At 44.6% G+C, this 19,727-nt stretch overlaps 1 protein-coding gene across 1 annotated transcript; it reads right to left on the reverse strand.

Annotated features, from left to right (window-relative positions):
- Positions 1–6,093: 6,093 nt before the first annotated feature.
- On the reverse strand, positions 6,094–19,461 carry LOC135541157 (V-type proton ATPase subunit S1-like protein). Its single transcript, XM_064967272.1, has 7 exons — positions 19,331–19,461; positions 12,657–12,697; positions 9,601–9,689; positions 8,479–8,720; positions 8,306–8,356; positions 7,810–8,053; positions 6,094–7,315 (listed from the first exon to the last, which is right to left on the reverse strand). Exons 1-7 carry the CDS (start codon positions 19,429–19,431, stop codon positions 7,052–7,054), a joined length of 1,032 nt encoding a protein of 343 aa, XP_064823344.1. The 5' UTR covers positions 19,432–19,461; the 3' UTR covers positions 6,094–7,051.
- Positions 19,462–19,727: the final 266 nt, after the last annotated feature.

A 19,727-nucleotide genomic window follows, 5' to 3' on the forward strand; every position in this document is an offset into this window, starting at 1 on the left:
TATAGCCTATAAATAATTAGCAGGCAATGTGTGTCTTGGTTTGAGGCCAGAGCAGGTTAACTGTCCTGTCCTTTTGGTGTATTGCTGCCACCTACTGTACAGGGTATTGAAATAAAACCAAAATAATATATTCCATTGTGGGGCGGGAGGGCCCAAGATAATACAAAATGCACAAATAAATCAAACAACCATTCCACTCTCTCAGTCACATTCAAATCACATCCCTACACAGGCTCAGGTGCCTGTGAGGACAGAGCATTCATCGACAGGTTTCCTTGTAATGCCTCTGCAGAAAAGTTCCTGAGTCCCAAAAGAACGCTCAGCCGCACTCACAATGATGCCTATTTTTCTCTAATTTCCTCTCTGTTTGCACTGTGAAGTCGATAACCAAAGTAATAAACACTACAAAGTCCACCTTCTTAACATGCAACATGTCAGGATCCCCCTGTTGACAAGGAACATCATCTTGTGTCTCTACCTCGACCATTACTTCTTCAACTTCAAGTCTTTCTTCCACTCTTCTCAATGCCTCCGGATAGGAGACATTCTGGACAACCCTTATTCTTGCCACCTCCGCCTCCTTCACCCTAACAGGACACATAACCAAATAATTGACATTTCTCACACTGCGTGGGTTTGGGCACGAAGGCCCTCACAGGGAATCTCATATAACCCAGATACACGTGAGAAGGGAGAGAGTCGTTGCGCACCAACCACTTGATCCAATTCTTTGCATGTATCCTTTGGATTTACTTCGAGCACCACCCCAGAGATAACACCCTTGGTAGGCGCCCTGTTTCGAAGATCTACACAAGGGACATTCTAATCCGACATCTTCTTGAGAAGCAAAGCATGCTCCTTCTGTTCCATAGAAACACAACAAAACGGATTCAGCCAACTTATCGTTTTTTTCCCCTTCATCGACGCCACCTCATCCAACGCATCTACAATTTTAATAGAGACTTCAAACGGATCTCCCAGGTAACAACATCAATCCAAAACCCTTGTTCCTACCGTTTTCCTACAAGATTCCACTACCACTTTACTGCTCTTATTTCCTTTTGCATTCGCCACTGTAATCCTGTTCTCATCTCCACTTGACACACGTCATCCGATTCAAACAGAACATCCCCTTCCAATATTTTCCCTGAGACTAACTGTCCTGTTGCGTAACAATCACATTTTGGAATAGCGAGGGCATTCTGACCTCACTCGCATAACAAAACAAAAATCATGTTTTTACTCGCGCTGGGGTGACCGTTAGAGATATTTGGAACTTATGAGTGAAAAGGTTAGTGACAATAAAATACTATATTTTTCAAAAGTGATGTCTGTCATATCACTGCTGCAACGAACATTGTTAGAAATGGGTGTAATTGGCAAATATCTTACTCTTCTCTGAATCTACACATGTGTGAGTTTGAGTGAGCGACAGGGAGAATGAGTGAGAGAAATGGGAGAAACTTTACATAACTCACCAGTCTGTTGAATCAGGACACAAGGGTCTTGTCAGTGAAAAGCATCTAACATTTGTGTGAAGATAATGTGTTTTGAGTATAATTTAAAATGTTGCAACAAGAAGAAGGGGATAGGTGTTTGGCGAAGACATGGAGTGTCTCAGAATGCATGCACTCAGCTCTCCAGAATGTGCTCAGCTGTCTCCCGCCAATTCTTGCGCATTCATTGTTTCATTCTGGGAATTGTTTGCCCTTTAATCGTTTATTTTTTATCAATTGCCCATTGTGTATGTAACCAGTAGGTGTCACGCCTTGGTCTTAGTATTTTGTGTTTTAGATCATTAATTGGTCAGGCCAGGGTGTGACATGGGTTTATGTTATTGTGTTGTCGTATTGGGTTTTTTGTAGGCATTGGGATTGTGGTTGATTAGGGGTGTGTTTAGTTTAGGTTTGGCTGCCTGAGGCGGTTCTCAATCAGAGTCAGGTGATTCTTGTTGTCTCTGATAGGGAACCGTATTTAGGTAGCCTGGGTTTCACTGTGTATTTCGTGGGTGATTGTTCCTGTCTCTGTGTAGTTTCACCAGATAGGCTGTAATTAGGTTTCACGTTCCGTTTTGTTGTTTTGTATTTGTATCATTTGTTTCATTAAAAACATGAGTAACCAACACGCTGCATTTTGGTCCGACTCTCTTTCGACAAACAAAGAACGTCATTACAGAATCACCCACCACACACGGACCGAGCAGCGTGTTAACAGGCAGGTGCCACAGAAGAGGCAACAGAAGCAGCTTCAGTGGGAGAGGCTGCACCACTTGGAGAATTGGACATGGGAGGAAGAACTGGACGGAAAAGGACCCTGGGCTCAGCCTGGTGAATATCGCTGCCCCAAGGAGGAACTATAGAGGCGGATAAAGCGGAGAGGCGCTGGTATGAGGAGGCAGCACGGCGACGTGGATGGAAGCCCGGGAATCAGCCCCAAAAATTTATTGGGGGGGGCTTTCAGGGAGTATGGCTACGCCAGGTAGGAGACCTGCGCAAACTCCCTGTGCTTACCGGGGGGCTAGAGAGACCGGGCAGGCACCGTGTTATGCAGTGGTGCGCACGGTGTCCCCAGTGCGGGTGCATAGCCCGGTGCGGTATATTTCAGCTCCGCGTATCGGCCGGGCAAGATTGAGCGTCGAGCCAAATGCCATGAAGCCGGCTCTACGCATCTGGTCCCCAGTGCGTCTCCTTGGGCCGGCTTACATGGCACCAGCCTTGCGCTCGGTGTCTCCGGTTCGCCTACATAGCCCAGTGTGGGCTATTCCACCTCGCAGCACTGGCAGGGTGACCGAGAGTATTCAACCGGGTAAGGTTGGGCAGGCTCGGTGCTCAAGAGCTCCAGTGTGCCTGCACGGTCCGGTCTATCCAGTACCACCTCCACACCCCAGCCCTCTGGTAGCAGCTCCCCGCACCAGGCTTCCTGTGTGTGTCTTCGGCCCAATACCAGCAGTGCCAGCACCACGCATCAGGCCTACAGTGCGCCTCGCCTCTCCTGCGCTGTCGGAGTCTCCCGCCTGGTCAGCGCGTAATGTAAATGTTCTAGAGCCTTCCTCCTCTACAGCACTGCCGGAGCCTCCTGCCTGTTCAGAGCAGCCTGAGCTGCCAGTCTGCATGGAGCAGCTAGAGCTGCCAGTCTGCATGGAGCAGCCAGAGCTGCCAGTCTGCATGGAGCAGCTAGAGCTGCCAGTCTGCATGGAGCAGCTAGAGCTGCCAGTCTGCATGGAGCAGCCAGACCTGTCAGTCTGCTTGGAGCAGCCAGAGCTGCCAGTCTGCATGGAGCTGCAAGTCTGCATGGAGCTGCCAGTCTGCAAGGAGCTGCCAGTCTGCAAGGAGCTGCCAGTCTGCATGGAGCAGCTAGAGCTGCCAGTCTGCATGGAACAGCCAGAACTGCCAGTCTGCATGGAGCTGCCAGTCTGCATGGAGCTGCCAGTCTGCAAGGAGCTGTCAGTCTGCAAGGAGCTGCCAGTCTGCAAGGAGCTGCCAGTCTGCAAGGAGCTGCCAGTCGGAAAGGAGCTGCCAAAGCTGTTAGTCTGCATGGAACAGTCAGAGCTGTCAGTCTGCAAGAAGCCGCCAGAGCTGTCAATCAGCATGGAGCAGCCAGAGCCGTCAGTCAGCATGAAGCAGCCAGAGCCGTCAGTCTTCCAGATCTGCCAGTCAGCCAGACTCTTCCAGATCTGGCAGTCAACCAGACTCTTCCAGATCTGCCAGTCAGCTAGACTCTTCCAGATCTGCCAGTCAGCCAGACTCTTCCAGATCCGCCAGTCAGCCAGACTCTTTCAGATCTGCCAGTCAGCCAGACTCTTCCAGATCTGCCAGTCAACCAGACTCTTCCAGATCTGCCAGTCAACCAGACTCTTCCAGATCTGCTAGTCAACCAGACTCTTCCAGATCTGCTAGTCAACCAGACTCTTCCAGATCTGCTAGTCAACCAGACTCTTCCAGATCTGCCAGTCAGCCAGGATCTGCCAGAACTGCCAGCCAGCCAGGATCTGCCGGATTCAACTGCCTGGCTGGGCTTTCTCTCAGTGCTGGGCTGCCCCTCAGTCCCGAGCTGCCCCTCAGTCCCGAGCTGCTTCAGTCCTGAGCTGCCCCTCAGTCCCGAGCTGCTTCAGTCCTGAGCTGCCCCTCAGTCCCGAGCTGCCCCTCAGTCACGAGCTACTCCTCAGTTCAGTGGGGTTCTGGGTGAGGACTATTAGGCCATGGTTGGCGGCGAGGGTGGATTATCCCAGGACGCGAAGGGGAGGAACCATGACATTTATGGAGTGGGGTCCACGTCCCGAGCCGGAACCGCCACCATGGACAGACACCCACCCGGACCCTCCCTATGGTTTTGAGGTGCGTCCGGGAGTCCGCACCTTAGGAGGGGGGGGGGGGGGTTCTGTCACACCTTGGTCTTAGTATTTTGTGTTTTAGATAATTAGTTGGTCAGGCCAGGGTGTGACATGGGTTTATGTTATTGTGTTGTCATATTGTTTTTTTTGTAGGCATTGGGATTGTGGTTGATTAGGGGTGTGATTAGTTTAGGTTTGGCTGCCTGAGGCGGTTCTCAATCAGAGTCAGGTGATTCTTGTTGTCTCTGATAGGGAACCATATTTAGGTAGCACTGTGTATTTCGTGGGTGATTGTTCCTGTCTCTGTGTAGTTTCACCAGATAGGCTGTAATTAGGTTTCACATTCCGTTTTGTTGTTTTGTATTTGTATCGTCATTTGTTTCATTAAAAAAACATGAGTAACCAACACGCTGCATTTCGGTCCGACTCTCTTTCGACAAACGAAGAACGTCGTTACAGTAGGCCTAGTAAATGTACCGTAAATCCCCCGTCATTTGGTTACATTCATTTCTGTTAGTCCATGTATTTATTTTTACAAAAATATTAGCAGGTAGATCATCTTTAATATTGCAGATAGATTGTGGCTTCCATCAATGTAATAGTCTGCATCATTTCCAATCACCCATATATATTTCTTTGGTAAATATACTCTATCTATCTATATATACAGTGGGGAGAACAAGTATTTGATAACCTGCAAAATCGGCAGTGTTTCCTACTTACAAAGCATGCAGAGGTCTGTATTTTTTAATCATTGGTACACTTCAACTGTGAGAGACGGAATCTAAAACAAAAATCCAGAAAATCACATTGTATGATTTTTAAGTAATTAATTTGCATTTTATTGCATGACTTAAGTATTTGATGCATCAGAAAAGCATAACTTAATATTTGGTACAGAAACCTTTGTTTGCAATTACAGAGATCATACATTTCCTGTAGTTCTTGACCAGGTTTGCACACACTGCAGCAGGGATTTTGGCCCACTCCTCCATACAGACCTTCTCCAGATCCTTCAGGTTTCAGGGCTGTCGCTGGGCAATACGGACTTTCAGCTCCCTCCAAATATTTTCTATTGGGTTCAGGTCTGGAGACTGGGTAGGCCACTCCAGGACCTTGAGATGCTTCTTACGGAGCCACTCCTAAGTTGCCCTGGCTGTGTGTTTCGGGGCGTTGTCATGCCGGAAGACCCAGCCACGACCCATCTTCAAGGGGGTTGTTGGCGAAGATCTCGCGATACATGGCCCCTGCATGTAATTCACTGTAAAAGACCCAAGTGCAGTTAAAATGGGGTTTTCCTATGTTTTATATCATATTGTACTACAGCTGATGAAACTAACATGGTAAGTGTTATTTCCTTGTAGTTGCTGGTTGAAATTACAATCTACACAGGACCTTTTAATCAGCAGGTTTGGTTTACATGGGCGAGAGTTTTGTCTTTCCATGGTGACATCACCATGCTGTAAATTGGTTAATAGACCAATAACAAAGAGAGTTCCAAACCTCTCTGCCAATAACAGCTAGTTTACATTTTTTTCTCTCACCACTTAGACCACTCCCAGATAGCCCTAACAAAATTCTTGCTTGAGAAATAGTTGATAGCCAAAAAGGTATTTTTGCAAATGGTTCTAGAAATCTATTACAAGTACTTGCTTTTTACCCAGAAATGATTTGATATTGATTTAAAAATGACCGTTAAACTTCCACACTCATCTTCCATTTTGATAGATTGCAATGGACACCTTTGAGCCAACTTGGGTTTATTTTGTCCAAACACATAGCCTACAGATAAATGAGACGTACATAACAATAGGTTCCTAGAAAATGTTTACAATTTTGCCCATGAGAGTAGCGTACTGTTGTATGCAAATGTATTTTCTAGCCACAGGCATGATGCATATCACAGTAAATTGTTGATGTGATTCTGGCAATTTGAACTGCTTTTTAAATAGTTCAATGACAATATAATGTTTTAACTGGAAAACTATTGAAGACCCACCTTGTAAGAAGAATACACATTTGAGAAATTAAAAACACCAAATAAAATTTACAAAACCAGAATTCACATACAGTATTATTTTCACAAAAGCTCGCAATAAGACAAGGTCTTGAAAACACATCCTCTGCAGGTCTGAAACATCAGAATGTAACCAATTGCGTATCCAACAAAGATTAGTTAATTACATAATAGTATATACTGCATATACTGCATACCCTTTACGGTATGTACCATTTAGGGTATGGATATTCAAATTAAACTTCTTTATCCAATATACCAGAATTTATAGTACTGACAAGGAACTAAATAGTTTTTTGTGCTTTTATCAGTTTGAATTTCATTCAAGAGTACATCATTATTAGTTTATTTTTCACTTGCAATGCCAGATAAGTGGTTCATGTCTCAGGATTAGTCTCCTCCAAAGTTGTTTCCAAATACACCAGATGATGCTGAGCTGAGAAGTATTGGATCTACCAGGCTTGGACAACCACTGCCTGAGTCCAGCAATGCCAGAGTGGACGACCATATCAAGTCCAGGCAACATGACCATGTCCTTCAGTATGGGAGGTTGCTTTTTATCTAGAGTTGAGTCAGTCAATCAGTCGGTCTGCCAGGCATCAGGGGTCTCAGTCGGAGCCCCTGCACAGTCATTCTCTGACAACTACAGAAACGGTCTATACTCCTAGTGGTGGAGACTGAGGTGGATCCTGGGAAACAGTGTCCTACAAGCTGTTTTTCTCAGTGGCGGTGGAGCCGGTGGCATCGGTGCATTCTGCAGTGTCTGAGCTGCGAGGGAAGTAGACAGTAGTTTTGTGCTCTTCGTAAGTGTCGATGTGTTTGAGGTGCACCACCATGTGCAGAGCGTAGGCCAGGACCAGGAGGAGGATGAGGGAGGTGATCAGACCCATGAGGATTGCCGGAGTGAAGAACGTAGCGCAGTCGCTGGCTGAGGCAAACTTGTTGGACAGCACGTTGAACGATTGTAACTGTTGGGCAAAGAGAAATATGAGATATGAGATGTTCAAGTAAAGTAAACAAGGCAAAGATTACAAACATAACACATAAAGGTTATTACATCAAAACTATTCTTGTGGGTTTCTATATTATGTAACTCTTTAAAAAAATAAACATGAATATTTCTGGGTTCATACACAAACACAATTAAATACAATACATTAACAATGTAGTGTAATGGTATAACAATGGCGGTATGGCGGTATGACTAGAAACTGTCCTGTATTATAGAGGGTTAAGTAAAGCCACACACAAGTTGGAGTCCTGTTTACCAATCATTCATTATTATTTTACAGCAATTTTCACAAATCATGGTTTTAACAAACAGTACAAGTTATCCATTACATTTCAACAGGAGTAGCTACAGAGGTACTGACAGAACCATTAGAACGTGCTCCTCTACCAAAACATCACTCCCCTCCTGCCATAAAAATGTCGCCTTCCCGCAAAAACAATGCATGCCAACCTGGAAGTCTGTGAATGTGATGTGCCAGTTTGCGGAGTTGTCTGTGATGGAGCTTGGTACAAGCAGCGTGTCGTACTTCTGCAGACTGCTGACGTGTTGACAGTGGTAGGAGTAGGTACTAGGAGCGTACACGTCGCTGGCATTGAACGTAGCCTCGTGGGTCCAGTTGTAGTGGATGTGTACGCTGTCCAGAGTAAACCAGTTCTGCCCTGCCGACTCATAGAATGTGTTGGACATCTGTAGCCTGTCGGAAGAGTTCATACATTGAATATACATTTACATTTGAGTCATTTAGCAGATGCTCTTGTCAAGAGAGACACAGTTAGTGTACAGTACACAGAATATATAAATATCAAGTATCACAACCAAACTGTAACACACACGATATACTTCAGACCAGCATGTGACCTGCCAGGAAAACCCTGGGCCAATCTATCATTTTTATACTGGTCTTTCAAGCATAAAATTGGCTGTAAAAATTAATGAAGAATTAAACCTTATGGCAAGTCCTCTCAAGTCCTCCACATCTCCAAATCGTAGAACAAGCCTGGTGGAGAAAAACAAAATCAATAGCACTGTCATTACGTCATCCAAAATGTCAGGAGGGCGAGGAAGAGTCATGTACCTTGAACTGCAGCAGGAATATCTACAGCCGCTAAGCAGACTTACGTAGCTTTATCTTTGCTGCACATAGAGCCTTTGGTGTCAACCGGGGCGTCGGGGCCGAATGCCTTCTCTGTGAGATCCACTGAAGTGCTGTTCCTGAACCTTATAGCAATCTTCCTGGCCCTAAACAGGATACATGTTTTTCCATTGTAAACCACGCTCAGAGGAGAGTAAGGAAGAGTGCTCGATGTCTGCAGTAGCCTCCTTTTGGTTCTGTGTGGGGAGTCCAGCTGCCACCCATAAAGCTGATGGCGGGAAAGAGAGGATGAAACAGGATGGGTTGAAAGAAGGAGAGAGGGAAAAGAAGAGAAGGAGAAGGGGAGAGAGAAATAGATAAGATGGTGGCTCATTGATTGACAACCAACAGTAATCTGAAGTACTATTACAGATTGCTTTTCATCTCATTGTGGGCGCTGCGACGGGCGTTCATTGACCAATAAGACATTGTGTAAGGGTGCTGTTGTTGGGAATAATCTAATCTGTTTATTAATTTCCTTGATGACAATATATCTAATGGTTTACCTCACTGAGATTATGCCTTCTGTCTGGGATTAATATCAAATGGCTGGGAATAAAACCTATTCTCAATGTACAAGGTCCTTTTCGATAACTAAAAACTTGTCTGGTGTAGTCACGCACACAGTAGTCTACACTGAGTATACCAAACATTCGGAACACCTTCCAAATATTAAGTAGCAAATCTTTCGTCTTGCCCATTCACAATCTGAATGGTACATATTACACAATCCATGTCTAAATTGTCTCAATGGTGAAAAAATAATGATTTAACCTGTCTCCTTCTCTTCATCTACACTGATTGAAGTAGATTTAACAAGTGACAATAAGGGATAATAGCTTCCACCTGGATTCACTTGGTCAGTCTGTGCCATGGAAAGAGCAGGTGTTCTTAATGTTTTGTACATCCAGTGTATTTCTCCATTCCACTGAAGTGTGCACTCGTTCACTATGCTTTCCGTAAATATGAAAGCATTGGATTGATGGAGGCATGGGCTAGTGGGAGTTTCCAACATATTTCTTCTACCAGTCATTTCCTTTCAGGGTCAGTGAAGTGAAGTGAACAAGTGCACACTTTGAGAGTGAGGAAAGATAATTGGGACATAGTACCTGCAGCACTCTTCTGAGAGGGTGCTCCACCACAAGCAAAGGACTGTCCCCATCGGCAGCAGCACTATGGCTCTGGGAAGCCAATCCATCTGTATACAAGGAGAGAGAGAGAGAAATACAATTCATTTTAAAAAGATGAATGCTGTATTAACAACGTTAATACAGCGTTGCTACGGGAGTTATTGCAGTGTTACTACTACACAGGTACACGAGCAACGTGGAGTGAAGTTGTAACGACGTTCTTCTGTTGAAGGAGGAGCGGACCAAAATGCAGCGTGGTGGTTACTCATGTTTAATGATGGAAAATGACTTGACATGAAAATACTGAAATGTACAAAAACAACAGATGGAAAAGGGAAAAAACTATGCTGCCTAAATATGGCTGCCTAAATATGGTTCCCAATCAGAGACAACGATAATCACCTGACTCTGATTGAGAACCGCCTCAGGCAGCCATAGACTACGCTAGACACCCCACAAAACCCCAAGACAAAAACACACCACAATAACCCATGTCACACCCTGGCCTGACTGAATAAATGAAGAATAAACATAATATATTTCAACCAGGGCGTGACAGAACCCCCCCCCCCCCCCTAAGGTGCGGACTCCCGGACGCATATCAAAACAATAGGGAGGGTCCGGGTGGACGACTGTCCATGGTGGCGGCTCAGGCTCCGGCGCGGGACGTGGAACCAACTCTATAAATGTCTTAGTCCCCCCTCCTCGCGTCCTAGGATAGGCCACCCTCGCCGCCAACCATGGCCTAGTAGTCCTCACCCAGAACCCCACTGGACTGAGGGGCAGCTCGGAACTGAGGGGCAGCTCGGGACTGAGGGGCAGCTCGGGACTGAGGGGCAGCTCGGCACTGAGGGGAAGCTCGGGACTAAGAGGAAGCCCAGCACTGAGAGGAAGCCCAGCACTGAGAGGAAGCTCAGCCAGGTAGTTGGATCCGGCAGATCCTGGCTGGCTGACGGTTCTGGCAGATCCTGGCTGACTGGCAGATCTGGAAGAGTCTGGTTGACTGGCAGATCTGGAAGAATCTGGCTGACTGGCAGATCTGGAAGAGTCTGGCTGACTGGCAGATCTGGAAGAGTCTGGCTGACTGGCAGATCTGGAAGAGTCTGGCTGACAGGCAGATCTGGAAGAATCTGGCTGACTCGCAGATCTGGAAGAGTCTGGCTGACTGGCGGATCCTGGCAGACTGACGGATCTGGCTGCTCCATGCTGACTGGCGGCTCTGACTGCTCCATGTAGACTGACAGCTCTGGCGGCTTCTTGCAAACTGGCAGATTCTTGCAGACTGGCAGCCCCTTACAGACTGGCATCTCCTTGCAGACTGGCAGCTCTGGCTGCTCCATGCAGACTGGCATCTCTGGCTGCTCCATGCAGACTGACAGCTCCTTGCAGACTGGCAGCTCCTTGCAGACTGACAGCTCCTTGCAGACTGGCATCTCCGGCTGCTCCATGCAGACTGACAGCTCTGGCTGCTCCATGCAGACTGACAGCTCTGGCTGCTCCATGCAGACTGACAGCTCTGGCTGCTCCATGCAGACTGACAGCTCTGGCTGCTCCATGCAGACTGACAGCTCGGGCTGCGCAAAACAGGCGGGAGACTCCAGCAGCGCTGTAGAGGAGGAAGGCTCTGGCTGCGCTGAACAGGCGGGAGACTCCGGCAGCGCAGGAGAGGAGAAAGGCTCTGGCTGCGCTAAACAGGCGGGAGACTCTGGTAGCGCTTTAGAGGAGAAAGACTCCGGCAGCGCTGGAGAGGCGAGGCGCACAGTAGGTCTGATGCGTGGTGCTGGCACTGGTGGTACTGAGCCGAGGACACGCACAGGAAGCCTGGGGCAGGGAGCTGCCATCGGAGGACTGGTGTGTGAAGGTGGCACAGGATGGGCTAGACCGTGAAGGCGTACTGGAGATCTTGAGAGCAGTGTTGGCACAGGACGTGCAAGGCTAGGGATGTGCACAGGAGGCCTGGTGCGTGAGGCTGGCACCAACTTCACCAGCCGACTAACACGCACCTCAGGACGAGTATGGAGCGCTGACCCAGGTGCCATCAAATCCCTGACACGTTCCGTCGGGCGAATTCCATGCAAAAAGCACCAACACAGCAACTCCCTCATTTCTCTCTCCTCCAATTTCCCCATTAACTCATTCACAGTCTCTGCTTCGCTCACCTCCAACACCGGCTCTGGTTCTGTTCTCCTCCTTGGCTCCTCACGATAAACAGGGAGAGTGGGCTCAGGTCTGACTCCTGACTTTGCCACACTCTCCCTGAGCCCCCCCCAATAAATTTTTGGGGCTGACTCTCAGGCTTCCTAGCCAACCGTGTTCCCTCGTATCGCCGGCTCCTCTCTCCGGCTGCCTCTGTTCTCCTAAGTGCCTCCACCTGATCCCATGGGAGGCGATCTCTTCCAGCCAGTAACTCCTCCCAAGTGTAACAACCCTTGCCTTCCAAAACGTCTTCCCATGTCCATTCCTCCTTTCGTTGCTCCTGCTGCCGCTGCATTTCACCACGCCGCTTGGTCCTGTTGTGGTGGGTGATTCTGTAACGACGTTCTTCTGTTGAAGGAGGAGTGGACCAAAATGCAGCGTGGTGGTTACTCATGTTTAATGATGGAAAATGACTTGACATGAAAATACTGAAATGTACAAAAACAACAGACGGAAAAGTGAAAAAACTATATAGCCTATCTAGTGAAACTAAACACAGAGACAGGAACAATCACCCACAAAACACTCAAAGAATATGGCTGCCTAAATATGGTTCCCAATCAGAGACAACGATAATCACCTGACTCTGATTGAGAACCGCCTCAGGCAGCCATAGACTACGCTAGACACCCCACAAAACCCCAAGACAAAAACACACCACAATAACCCATGTCACACCCTGGCCTGACCGAATAAATTAAGAATAAACATAATATATTTCAACCAGGGCGTGACAGAAGTGTTACCAGTGAATTTAGTGTATTTGTTTTTATACGCATCTCAAAATAGAATTAAAAAGTTAGCATAATCAGCATAATCAGTAAGGGAAAATAACTCACTGTTTTGAACCCTGATATCTTGGGATGTGGGTCCACCTAAACTGTAAATATAAGACAATAAATCATTATTTCAGATGGTAGGCTGTAAGGTACTGGCTACAGGACATCAACATAAATCTTGCTTATATGATTACTAGGACAGGAGATATAGGGATAATGGTAGGATGAATATCAGGTTTATACTATATACAATCAAATCCATTTCCAGCATCGGGTTTGATAAAGTTTATTCCATACAGTGGCAAGAAAAGGTATGTGAACCCTTTGGAATCACCTGGATTTCTGTTAAAATTGGTGATCAAATCAAAAGTCACAACAATAGACAAAAATAAATGTGCTTAAACTAATAACACACAAATTATTGTATTTTTCTTGTCGGTTGGGAAACGTATGTGAACCCCTTGGCTAATGACTTCTCAAAAAGCTAACTGGAGTCAGGAGTCGGCTAACCTGGAGTCCAATCAATGAGACGAGATTGGAGATGTTGGTTAGAGCTGCCTTGCCCTATAAAAACACTCACAAAATTTGAGTTTGCTATTCACAAGAAGCATTGCCTGATGTGAACCATGCCTTGAACAAAAGAGTTCACAGAAGACCTAAGATTAAGGATTGTTGACTTGCAAAAAGATGGAAAGGGTTACATAAGTATTTCTAAAAGCCTTGGTGTTCATCAGTCCACAATAAGACGAATTGTCTATAAATGGAGAAAGTTCAGCACTGTTGCTACTCTCCATACGAGTGGCCGTCCTGCAAAGATGACTGCAAGAGCACAGCGCAGAATGCTCACTGAGGTTAAGAAGAATCCTAGAGTGTCAGCTAAAGACTCACAGAATTCTCTGGAACATGCTAACATCTCTGTTGACGATTCTACGATACGTAAAACACTAAACAAGAATGGTGTTCATGGGAGGACACCAAGGAAGAAGCCACTGCTGTCCAAAAAAACAATGCTGCATCTTTGAAGTTTGCAAAAGTGCATCTGGATTTTCCACAGCGCTACTGGCAAAATATTCTGTGGACAGATTAAACTACAGTTGAGTTGTTTAGAAGGAACACACAACATGATGTGTGGAGAAAAAAAGGTACAGCACACCAACGTCAAAACCTCATCCCAACTGTAAAGTATGGTGGAGGGAGCATCATGGTTTGGGGCTGCTTTGCTGCCTCAGGGCCTGGACAGCTTGCTATCATCGACGGAAAAATTAATTCCCAAGTTTATCAATACATTTTGCAGGAGAATGTTAGGCTATCTGTCCGCCAATTGAAGCTCAACATAATTTGGGTGATTCAACAGGATAACGACCCAAAATACATACTTTTCTCACCCTGGACCGTGAATGTTTACATGGTGTGTTCAATAAAGACATGAAAATGTATAATTGTTTGTGTGTTATTAGTTTAAGCAGACTGTGTTTGTCTGTTGTTGTGACCTAGATGAAGATCAGATAAAATTGTATAACCCATTTATGCAGAAATCCAGTTATTTCCAAAGGGTTCACATACTTTTCTTGCCACTGTGTATATATACAGTACCAGTCAAAGGTTTGGACACGCTGTGACCGGGAGGCCCATGGGGTGGCGCAAAATTGGCCTAGCGTCGTCCAGGATAGGGAGGGTTTGGCCGTCAGGGATATCCTTGTCTCATCGCGCACTAGCAACCGCTGTGGCGGGGCGGGCGCAGTGCACGCTGACCAGGTCGCTAGGTATACGGTGTTTCCTCCGACACATTGGTGCGGCTGGCTTCCGGGTTGGATGCACGCTGTGTTAAGAAGCAGTGTGGCTTGGTTGGGTTGTGTTTCGGAGGACGCATGTCTCTCAACCTTCACCTCTCCTGAGTCCGTACGGGAGTTGCAGCAATGAGACAAGACAGTAACTACTAACAATTTGATACCATGAATTTGGGGAGAAAAGGGGGGTAAAAAACGTTTTAAAAAGTTTGGACACACCTACTCATTCAAGGGCTTTTCTTTATTTTTACTTTTTTTTACATTGTATAATAATAGTGAAGACATCAAAACTATGAAATAACACATGGATCATGTAGTAACCAAAAAAGTGCTAAACAAATCGAAAATATATTTTACATTCTTCAAAGTAGCCACCCTTTGCCTTGATGACAGCTTTGCACACTCTTGACATTCTCTCAACCAGCTTCACCTGGAATGCTTTTCTAACAATCTTGAAGTAGTTCCCACATATGATGAGCACTTGTTGGCTGCTTTTCCTTCACTCTGTTGTCCAACTCATCCCAACCATCAGAATGCTGTGGTAGCTGTACTGGTTAAGTGTGCCTTAACTACTAAATAAATCACTGACAGTGTCACCAGCAAAGCACCCCCACACATCACACCTCCTCCTCCATGCTTCACGGTGAGAAACACACATACGAAGATCATCCATTCACCTACTCTGCTTCTCACAAAGACACGGCTGTTGGAACCAAAAATCTCAAATTTGGATTCATCAGACCAAAGGACAGATACCGTTCTAATGTCCATTTCTCATGTTTCTTGGCCCAAACAAGTCTCTTCATCGTATTGGCATTCTTTAGTAGTGGTTTCTTTGCAGCAATTCGACCATGAAGGCCTGATTCATGCAGTCTCCTCTGAACAGTTGATGTTGAGGTGTTTCTGTTACTTGAACTCTGTGAAGCATTTATTTGGGCTGCAATTTCTGAGGCTAGTAATTCTAATAAACTTATCTTCTGCAGCAGAAGCAACTCTGGGTCTTCTTTTCCTGTGAAGGTCCTCGTGTGAACCAGTTTCATCATAGCGCTTGATGGTTTTTGCGACAGCACTTGAAGAAACTTTCAAAGTTCTTTAAATGTTCTGGATTGAATGTCGTTTCTCTTTGGGGCGGCAGGATAGCCTAGTGGTTAGAGTGTTGGACTAGTAACCGAAAGTTTGCAAGTTCAAATCCCCGAGCTGACAAGGTACAAATCTGTCGTTCTGCCCCTGAACAGGAAGTTAACCCACTGTTCCTAGGCCGTCATTGAAAATAAGAATTTGTTCTTAACTGACTTGCCTAATAAAATAAAGGTCAAATAATTTTTTATTTTTTGAATGTGCTTATTTGAGCTGTTCTTGCCATAATATGGACTTGGTCTTTTATCAAATAGGGCTATCTTCTATATACCACTCTTACTTTGTCACAACACAACTGATTGGCTCAAACACATTAAGAAGGAAGGAAATTGCACAAATTAACTTTTAACAAGGCACACCTGTTAATTGAAAGGCATTCCAGGTGACTACCTCATGAAGTTGGTTGAGAGAATGCCAAGAGTGTGCAAAGCTGTCATCAAGGCAAAGTGTGGCTACTTTGAAGAATCTCAAATATAAAATATATTTGGATTTGTTTTTCTGGTTACTAAATGATTCCATATGTGTTATAGCATAGTTGTGATGTCTTCATTATTAATCTACAATATAGAAAATAGTAAAAATAAAGAAAAACCTTTGAATGAATAGGTGTGTCCAAACTTTTGAGTGGTACTGTATTTTAAAAAACAACACTGGAACCATTGGTTGGCCAAGCAGACATTGTGAGATGGTACCTTCTACATGGAAAACAAAATGTATAATAGTGTTTTAGAAATTTGGACGTGACTAAAAAAGAGACAACACTTTCCCTAATAATGTATTTGGCCTAGTTTGCTCTTATTGTGTTTTCCTCAACAGTGCAAGAGATTATCCTGTGACTAACTGTTTAAGCATCTAATCACTGCCATAATGCCAGATTAAATGAGCTTTGGGGAAACGCTAAAACCTGATTAAGGTTCTGCTCGATTAATCCTCCCAGACCATGGTGTCCTTACTGGGACTTAGGGGGGCTAACAGCCAGACCATGGTATCCTTATTAGGGCTCAGGAGGTTTAGTGTAGCTAGCAGACTGCCCACCAGATCTGAGGCGGCTACCGAGGACTGGCAGGCAGCAGGGTTGTGGTCCTCAGGCAGTAAACTGAAATTCCAATTCCATTCTTCTTCATTGCTTCTCAATTAGGTACATTGGAATTTCAGTTAGTTTCCTTAAAATTAAAATGGAATTGACCCTAACCATGAATGGCAGACATTTGATGTGTCTATGCACTTTAATATCAATGCAAATTTCAGTAATTTAATTTGAAAAGCTTTCTACAGCTTTCGTCTTCGGGTGTCCAGTAGATTTCTCCATTGGCGCACTACTGGTCTATCTGAGCAGTGGGTGGTGAGCATCTGTAGTCATACACTGTGCTTATATTCTGCATGAATCATAATCCCTTATCTGATATGTTTATTATTAAAAGCTTGAGGGCAACATTTGGGTTGACCCTGTAATAAGGCACTATGTTATTGCGTTGTTTGTGGTGATTTGTTTAATACTATTAGAGGCAGTCATATACTACTGTTAAATAATGTATTATTATCTGTAACAGGAATAGATCATATTCAGTGTACATCAGTGTAAAAGTGTAATTCTCTGACATTTGTTATTGAAATCCCATCTGTGGGTGTATCTGTGTTGGGCTTGCTCAGTGATGTAACAAGACATTTGGGAGTTGACGAGGAGTGAGTGCTCTGTGTTCTTGTTTGCCAGCAGATGCCATTCTTACATAATAAAAAGTGACAAAACAATGAGTAATAATTTATCTGAACACAAGTGTCAAACTGAATTTGCTACACAGACCCACACGTCCTCACCAACATCCCTAACCCAAGCAAAAATTGAGCTTTAATTCAAAATTCAAAATCCTCCTCCCTTCTCCTCCCTCTATCCCAACCCCACCCTAACAGCAGCTTACAAATCCACTCTGTTCTCTGCCCTGCTGCCATCACTGACTGGCTGTACCTGAGCATGTTATGGACCAGCCATTATATAATCAATATGATCCGCTGGTCATCTCTCTCTTTCACTTCACAATGCCTGTCATGTCATGTATTCTGTGAGGGTAAGAGGGAATATTGCGGTGGACGCGCTGCTTTTAGACTGCCCCCTGTGCTCAGCTCAGCACGCTCATGCCTAGCTAAATCAAATCTGCTCTAAGACTAAAGCCCGTACTGCCCTACATGTTGCCACAAAGTCCCATCTGTGCAGGCGCGAATGCAGACGGGCTAAATAGCCTAATGCCCTTGAGGCAATATGTTGCCAATTACACATTTGTTTTTTTAAATGTATTAAGTCAGATATTCACTAACAGATGAGCCCAAAGCACATATGTGTTACAGGTGCTGGGACACAGGGAGGCGAATAATTACTTTGGTAAACAAGGAGGGGAACAAATCTTTGATTCATATGTTAAAATGTTAAGTAGTATTGTCCACGTTTTGGCCTAAATGCACAAAAGACAGACACTGTGACAATTGAAATGAGGCTGAAATTGTTTCGTTGATGTTTCTTCATTGTTGCAATTGGAATGATCCTCACCTCTTGGATCATCAGTTGACTTTGTTTACTGTATTCTGTGTATTCATCGCCTGATTTAATCACAATATCACACTGCTCTCCTACAGAAAGCATCAGAAGCCCCTGCTGTCTATTAAGGACAGGTTCACAGGAGGTTGTAGCCTAGGCAGCTGAATAGAAATATTACTAAGAATATGATGTGGAATTTTTGGGGGGCAGTACATTCCCACAATACTGCCGGAAATGTCAGGACATGTTGACAGGGGGCTATTGTAGCCTATGCAGTAGCTGAGGTAAGTGTCAGGGTCATGACCACATGCCACATGTCAAAACAATATGATTAAAAAGTAAGCAGGGGTCAGAAGGTAGGACATCAAGGCACCAGGCATCTACTGGAGTCATCTACCTGGCAATCTGACATCTCATCTTTCAGTCCAAATATGGCTCCCTACTGTATTCATTAAAGTTATATAAAACGCAATTCATGGGATACTATATCCATGCTACTGAAATAACATAAACTGCAATTACATTGTCGATCAAAATAACCAAAATCAATTAATTGATGTCCAATGAAACACTACAAACAAATAAACGAAGTAACTGAAGTAACAAATCTGTAGTTAACATATTGTATTTAATATATATTATATATATATATATATATATATATATATATATATATATATATTCAGTAAAACTCGTGAAAATAGCTGTTACAGAAATGACAAAATGTCTGTTGTTATATTATTTATTTTTACATTTTGATTACTAGATTGACAGCAGTGCAAGAGCTGAATAGAATAGAAATACTCAATCTAGCATATTTGGATCTGTACTCAAATAGTGTAATTCTCAGAGGAAGGACGGCTCTGCGATATATAGCATGTGAGCATACAGAATATGACTCCATCTCATCCCTGATGTAACAGCTTTCATTCCTGCCTATTTTTGTAGTGCATATATGGATTTGCCCTGTAAACTGATGCCTTCAGAGCAACACCAATGGATTTTCTCTTGTGTTTCACTGGCAAATTCCTAGAACAGTAGTACAGTACAGTACAGTGCAGAACACAAGGTAAGAGGGGAATCACTACCACAATTGTTACAGATAAAAATAGATAATGATTTTGCAGATTCACAAGTGCATTTTAAAACTGTCTGTTTCTCCTCATTCCCACGATCTCAATCACACTATGAAAGAACCTCATTCTCCCCCCACCCCCCTGCACATCCATCCATCCCCCTGCCTGACTCCAGCCTAGAGTTGAAATACCTCCTTTCATGCCTACCTTTTCTCCACAACAGCAGGCACTTGATCAAAAGACAAAGAAAGCTGCAGAAAAACGACAGAAAATAAATGCAAATACATAAAGAGGTCTTGTTTTGCCATGGAGCCGGCCAGATGAGACTACGACTGATGATGACTGCTTCCTAATCTGCTTCGAAAACAGCCGAAGCCTAAGCCTACTGGTTGACAAGGACAGCAGCCAATAGAAATCTAGATGGACTGGTAATTATGTGTCACGGTCACACCCACTCTCACAACACACACACTCACACACAAAGCCCAGCAGCTGTCCTCAAGAAAAATGATTCATAAATACACTGTTAAACATTCAGAATGTTCAAGGTCAGTATGCTTGCTGTTTTTTTCCCACAGTGAACGTGCCCCCTTGATTAAATGAC

This window comes from Oncorhynchus masou, chromosome 6 (genome assembly GCF_036934945.1).
Source record: "Oncorhynchus masou masou isolate Uvic2021 chromosome 6, UVic_Omas_1.1, whole genome shotgun sequence".
Taxonomy (NCBI): domain Eukaryota; kingdom Metazoa; phylum Chordata; class Actinopteri; order Salmoniformes; family Salmonidae; genus Oncorhynchus; species Oncorhynchus masou.

Excerpts from the sequence above, each read along its gene's own strand:
- LOC135541157 (XM_064967272.1), bottom strand. The coding sequence starts at position 19,431 with ATGGCAAAACAAGACCTCTTTATGTATTTGCATTTATTTTCTGTCGTT. Across the intron at positions 9,690-12,656 it reads AGATATCAGGGTTCAAAACA|ATGGATTGGCTTCCCAGAGC; the intron begins GTGAGTTATTTT and ends CCTTGTATACAG. Across the intron at positions 7,316-7,809 it reads TCACATTCACAGACTTCCAG|TTACAATCGTTCAACGTGCT; the intron begins GTTGGCATGCAT and ends TTTGCCCAACAG.